This window comes from Melitaea cinxia, chromosome 20 (genome assembly GCF_905220565.1).
Source record: "Melitaea cinxia chromosome 20, ilMelCinx1.1, whole genome shotgun sequence".
Classification (NCBI taxonomy): domain Eukaryota; kingdom Metazoa; phylum Arthropoda; class Insecta; order Lepidoptera; family Nymphalidae; genus Melitaea; species Melitaea cinxia.
In genome coordinates, this window is record NC_059413.1 from 7,318,152 (window position 1) to 7,325,293 (window position 7,142).

Here is a 7,142-nt window from a genome sequence, read left to right on the forward strand (position 1 = left end):
ATTTCTTTTCTATCAGGCTATCAGTATATTATATAAAAGTCATGCGTGACCCATCTATTTAGACATATACTTAAATTATAATGTTTAAGTTCAAACCTGAAGATCTGACAGTTTTTCCGTAAAGTGTACTACAAAACTACGTAGTTCTAATAATTCGTTACCTAAAACTATATGTAAGTTCTAAAAGTTATATAGATGTAAAATTTTACTAAAACGAACATTACTTGGATCGATAGTAAAATAGTACATTTATTAATTTCGTAATTTTTCAATTAACTCTATATATTGATGTCTATAGCTTTTTTCAATAAACATGGTTTCCCTACATTGAAGTGTACGAGTTGTATATATAAGAACGTGATACGAAAGATTTCTTCACTTCGTAGTCAAAGAAAATAGTACGAAATGATAGCCTATTATTCAATATTTATTTTCATTTCTGCTGTTTTGTTATTTTTATATTATCAAATAACTAAAAATTATGACTATTGGAGAAAGAGGAACGTACCTTTTTTGAAACCTTCATTAATGTTCGGTAATTACAAAGAATATATATTTTTCAAGAAATATCTTCCTAAACTCACGCAAGAGATTTGTCAAAAGTTCCCAGATGAACCGTACGTTGGAGTGTTCTATGGAACCGATCCTGCTCTCGTAGTCAAAGACCCTAACTTAGTCAAACTTGTAATGGTAAAAGATTTCTACTACTTTAACCACAGAGAGGTATCTCAATACGTACATAAGGAGGAGATCACACAGAATATGTTCTTCAATGGAGGTGACACGTGGAAAGTCTTACGCCAGAACTTAACGTCACTATTTTCATCCTCTAAGATGAAAAATATGTTTTATTTAATTGAATCATGTGCTAACTCCCTAGAAAACGAATTTAATGAGGAATTAAGCAAACGTAATACCATAGAGACAAAGTCTCTTTTAATGAGATATACAATGGACTGCATCGGATCCTGTGCTTTTGGTATAAATACCTGTACATTAGAGAAAAATTCACGAACTAACCCGTTCATGATAATAGGTGAAAAGCTATTCGACGTTTCAAACTTTGGAGGTTTTAAATTGGTCACTCGTGCAATGTGGCCTGCTATTTTCTACAGGATAGGACTAAGACTTTTTACGACTGACATAGACAATTTTTTCAAAAAACTTCTTACTGATATATTTGAGAGTCGCAACTATAAGGAATCTTCGAGAAATGATTTTGTTGACCAGGTCTTGAGCTGGAAGAAAAAGAAATATTTAAGTGGAGACAGTGTAAGTAATATAAACACTGAGGATAAAAAAATTGTGAACCTAGAAGTAGATGATGAATTACTTATAGGACAATGCGTACTATTTTTTGCTGCCGGATTTGAAACAACATCGACTTCATCTAGCTTTCTTCTTTTTGAACTCGCTAAAAATAAAAAAGCACAAAATCGAGTTCTAGAAGAAATTGACGATTACTACAAAAGGCACAACGGTAAAATCGAGTACGAATGTTTGAATGAAACACCGTTTTTACAAGCGTGTCTGGAGGAAACACTTCGCCTTTATCCAGTTCTAGGTGTCCTGACTCGAGAAGTATCTGAAAACTACACTTTGCCAACTGGTTTACAACTAGAGAAGGGCACCCGTGTTCATATACCGGTTTACTATCTACATAATAATCCAGAATACTTTGCGGACCCAGAAGAATTTCATCCCGAAAGATTTTATGGCGAAGAGAAAAGGAACATCAAACCCTTCACATACATGCCTTTCGGTGAAGGACCTCGGATATGTATTGGTAACTTATTTTTTTTTAATTATTTCAATGTATTATAAAAAATAATATAATAATATTAAAAAAAATTAAGGTTAAATGTAGGTTGACCTGACGATTGTTAATTCTTGCTCGGTAAATGATATTGTCGCTACATATCACTCCACGGTGACATCAAATACAATACGATAGTAGCTTAAGTTTTACAAAAAAATACTTTTGTATTAAAAAGCCGTTTATCGGGAAAAGTAGGTACATACCAAAGTCGAGCAATAAACGTAAACTTGAGAACACAGCGTCGTTTGCTTGTTTTTAAGCTCAAAAAACATTCTAAAGCTGTGAAAATAAAAGGAAGTAAATCCCGGACTCTGGATTACTACAGCAAAATTTTTAATGTAACATGCTTTTTATAAATATTTAAATATATATATTTTAATTCTAGGACTCCGATTCGCAAAGATGCCGATAACTGCTGGGATTCTCACCTTGTTGAAGAACCACAGTGTAGAACTCGCTGAAGACATGCCTCCCAAGGTTGACTTCCAGCCACGAGCGATAGTCACTCAAGCCAACTGTGGTATAAATCTAAAGTTTACACCTAGGAAATAAAAATGACAAATTTTTTTCCTATTGTAAAATATAAAATGAATTTTAAAAATTAAGAAAGAAAAACTAACTTAACTAATAAGTCAAAATTAGACCTATACAAGTGTTGTAACACTAGATATGTATAATATATATTTCTTAATGTCAGTAACAAATATTTCAGTAATAATTCTAAAATAAGTCCCATAGATATCACTTTAAGCCAGGGGTGTCAAACTCAATTTTGAAGGGGGGGGGTGTAGACGGACCAGATTCAAATAAAAAAAGTGTGTGCATTTTAAAACTTCCGTAGAGGAATCGAGTGAATTTCATTCTGTGATACATTGCGATCGCGAGCCGTATTGATACGGCCCGTGGACTTAGACACGCCTGGTTTAAACTATTCATATCTAAGTATTTCCTAATTTCAATGGTTGGAATGGGTATTGTATATAATAGATTATTATTCCTATACTTTATAATATTTGTTATTTTTTTATGTAAATGATATATTATGTACAAGTGATCCACACAACCACGCATCGGGTCTCCCCACCGTGCCTCGAAGAGCACGTTAAGCCGTCGGTCCCGGTTGTTATCATGTACACCTGATAGCGATCGTTACTCATAGTAAAGAATATATCCGCCAACTCGCATTGGAGCAGCGTGGTGGATTAAGCTCTGATACTTCTCCTACATGGGGAAAGAGGCCTATGCCCAGTAGTGTACAGGCTGAAGCGTACAAGTTATATTGTGTATGAAGCTACAAAAAATTAAAAATTTGCTGCTGATAAAAAAATTGCAATAAATCGCATAAATAGTTATAAAATATGAATAAAAAACTGGAAATAAAGATTTTTACCGAAGTTAAAACACACCTATAAAGGAACTACTTTTATTCCTGAGCCGGAATTTAGGAAACGTAAAAATTGACACACCTACCTTTAACCCTTTCACGCACATAAGGTTTAGAGAAATGAAACAAAAATGTTTACTAATCATAACGACTTATTAGGAGCTAATTAAACATAAAATAATGAAAAAATAATAGTTTATTATTTTTCATGTGTTTTTCAGGCTGGGACATATGTGTCCCAGTGTGCGTCAACGGTTGCAAAATGTACCAATTTCACGCACGGTTTTCATATCGTTGTTTCGCAAAAAAAAACACTAATACAGTATAAATTCATGTTTTTATTGTATCAACTTAAAATTATAATCTTAAACAAAAAAAAAGGTTTAGTGGTATTCTGCAAAACAATTTCTTTCAGAAGTTGAACACTAATTGTTTGTTGGATTCTCAACATGAAATTTGGCGCATTGGACGCATCTCTTCCTTATATTTGCATTCACCATAAAGTGAGAAGGCGTTTCTCGTTTGGAGTATGACTTATCCGCTTATTTGTGGTTACTGAAGATGGAAAACTTCTCTGACGAGACGAAAAATCAGCAATTAGGGAACATGGCATTACGTTTGCAATATAAGGAACTCCTACATCAGGCTCTGTGGACTAATAAGAGCGAAAAGAAGGTAAAATATGATATCCCATTACGTAGTTCATAAAGATAGCCGAGATAAGCCTTGGCCTCAGCACTAGAGAGAGTAAAAGACCTTCCATTTTGAAACGCGTATTGTTCCGATTCAGGTACAATAATGTCGTCAATTAATTGATCGAAATTTGTAACTGCATTGAAAATATTTAAAGGGGAGAAATTTGAACTAGTAAGACTGTCCAAAATATTAACTTCACCATATTTGTAGCGTTCTTGATCATGAAATTGATGCGGTATATAGGTGTTTTTTCTCCAGTTGAAGGAGGGTACAGCTTCTGTGCTTGTTTGTGGAATTTCTTGTTGCAATCGCTTCTCTTCATTCTGTATGTTTTCGCTAACACTCGGAGGAATGCTAGGTTCAATCTCAACGCTGGAAAGACCTTCATCAATGTCTTGCGCCAGAAATTGTTGATCTTCTTCGTCCAAAAGAAGTCCATCCTCGTCGCCATTATTATCAGCTACTAAATATTCCAAAATCTTCCGTTAACGCACTTTCCGTTAACGCAAACTCCCTAGTCCTTCTCGTAGACATGTTTTCGAACTTCTGAATCAAAATTTGCATTGACTTACAAGAATTATGACTTAAATATAGTAAATTTAGAGGGTGGTCAAACATATGACAAAAGGCTCCGTTGACGCACACTGGGACACCCGTGTCCCTTTTCGATTTTTCGTAAAAAACCCATATTTAGGAATGAAAACATTAGAAAAACTGATGAAACTTGCAAAATACTAACCAAAGAATAGAATTATTAAAAAAAAAAGCATCATAAAACTGAAGAAATATTACAAAAATTAAAATCTAAAACACAACTTCAGCCGACGAAAAACTCACAACTTTGCGCCTATTTATTTCTTTTCTAATCCATCTTGCTCAGTGCTATCAGCTAAAATACACCGGCACACAAAAAAAATGAAGTGGAATGTGCATTTGACCGGACCTACTTATGGGTACGTATTTTGGTCCGCTGAATCCGAATTTGAGGTCAGTTTGACCTGTACACCCTCAGAATTTCGAGAAAACTTAAAAAAACCGTAAAAATGATGAAAATCGACAGTTTTAATGATGTAAAAATTTTTTTAGAACTAAACTAAGAGTGATTTTTGTGTATTTCGATCCGCTGAATATGTGTCGAAACTTTATTGAGACCATGGGCCGCTTTAAATGCAAAAAAATCGCACAAAACCCTCGAAAATTCCAAAAAAAGTATTTTTTTTTGCTTTTTCACTTTTGTTTTTGACTTTTGAAGGCTTAATTGCTTGTGCCTGTAACCAGGGTACCTCCACGTGGTGACGGTGGGCAACAGAACCATCTGGCAGAGTCCCTGGGTAAACGGCGTGTGTGCCGTCATGGCAGGTACAAGTGATAAGTACTTTACGATGCAGGGAGTCGGAACCCCAGTATCGGCGTCTGGTCAGAGTGAGAAAGCAGGCTCGCAGGCGTCGTCATCAAGCGACTGCAGCTCTTTAGAAGTGGGCAACTTGGCTACTGGAGAGTATACTATTACAAGAAGTAATTCTCATCTGTGTAATAAAAATCCTGATTCATTTTGTTACATTTGTGGCGAATTCAATTTGGAAAGGAATCGAAGATCGTTATCTGATAAGATCAAACAAATTTATGAAGAATGTTTTGGTCTCCAAATTACTAATTTGGATTCAACGTGGGTTCCACATACGATTTGTAGTCGATGTAACATGATGTTAACCCGGTGGGAATTTTTTTTTTTTTTTTCATCAAAACTATATTTTTTCGAAAATTTCGAGGGTTTTGTGCGATTTTTTTGCATTTAAAGCGGCCCATGGTCTCAATAAAGCTTCGACACATATTCAGCGGATCGAAATACACAAAAATCACTCTTAGTTTAGTTCTAAAAATTTTTTACATCATTAAAACTGTCGATTTTCATCATTTTTACGGTTTTTTTAAGTTTTCTCGAAATTCTGAGGGTGTACAGGTCAAACTGACCTCAAATTCAGATTCAGCGGACCAAAATACGTACCCGTAAGTAGGTCCGGTCAAATGCACATTCCACTTCATTTTTTTTGTGTGCCGGTGATATCGTTAAACGTACTTTCAAATTTATAAATACACACTTTTAAATTTATATAAACTAATACGTATCGCAGGAAACTGAAAAAACTTACGGGGACAAATGTGTCCCATATGCGTTAAAGGGTTAACTTAAACTACTTACTTACGTAATTTAAAATTTTTATTAAAAAAATATATAAAGCGTATTATTCGGTGCAGAATTACATAGTGTATAAAGATGTGTGGCCTTAGTAACGCTTATGCAACGCTTATGCTTAACGCTCATGCAAGATATTTGCTAAAACACAGTTTATATATTACTAGCTGTGCCCGCGACTTTTTTTTTTTAATAAATAAATAAATAAATATTTACACAATACACACACGGTCGTCTATTCCTAAAGTAAGCAACTTAATGCTTGTGTTATAGGTAACAGCCGACTGGTATATAGCTACATTTTTTTTTGATAAACATACTTATAAATAATACATATATAAATATATAAATAAATATTTATATTACACCCAGACTCGGGGTGGGAATCGAATCCACAACCCTCGGAGCAGAAAGCAGGGTCACTACAAACTGCGCTAACGGGCTAGTCAACTACTTTGTCTGCAAATAGGTAAAAGTAGCCTAAGTTACTCCTTATTACATTAGCTTTCTGCTAGTGAAAGTCCCGTCAAAATCAGCCCAGCCGTTTCAGAGATTAGCCGAAATAAACAGACAGACAAAAACTGTAAATTTTTTTTGTAAAAAGCGGTAATTTTATTATTATAAATAGACACTCCAATTTTATTTATTTGCATAGATTAACAAGAGGAAGGCGGCAGATATTAAGTGTTCTAATAGTTGTTTATATCACTAATTGTAATAGCCGCAGAAACATGACGCTTTATTTCAATTTCACAAGAACACATAAATGTAATCACTATACTTTTAGGAAGCCGTTACACTCATATTTCAGCTACTCAATACTTATTGTTACATATTTCAGCTACCTAATACCAAACATTTTTGAATATCATGCTGTTCGCTTAAACCGAAAATAAAAATCCGACGCCGACACGGTCAGTCGGAGACGCGGGTTCGAACCCCGCTGGAGCGGCCAATTTTTGATATGATATTCAAAAATGTTTAGAATTCCTAATGTGTGGGTAACACATAAATAAAAAATCGTACATACTTAATACCAATTGTTACTC

The 7,142-nt window shown here is 34.5% G+C and overlaps 1 protein-coding gene across 1 annotated transcript; it reads left to right on the plus strand.

The window, feature by feature from the left end:
* Positions 1 to 405: 405 nt before the first annotated feature.
* On the plus strand, positions 406 to 2,371 carry LOC123663382 (cytochrome P450 6B7-like). The gene is made up of 2 exons (XM_045598070.1): positions 406 to 1,786; positions 2,205 to 2,371. The coding sequence occupies exons 1-2, from the start codon at positions 406 to 408 to the stop codon at positions 2,369 to 2,371; spliced, it is 1,548 nt and encodes a 515-aa protein (XP_045454026.1).
* Positions 2,372 to 7,142: the final 4,771 nt, after the last annotated feature.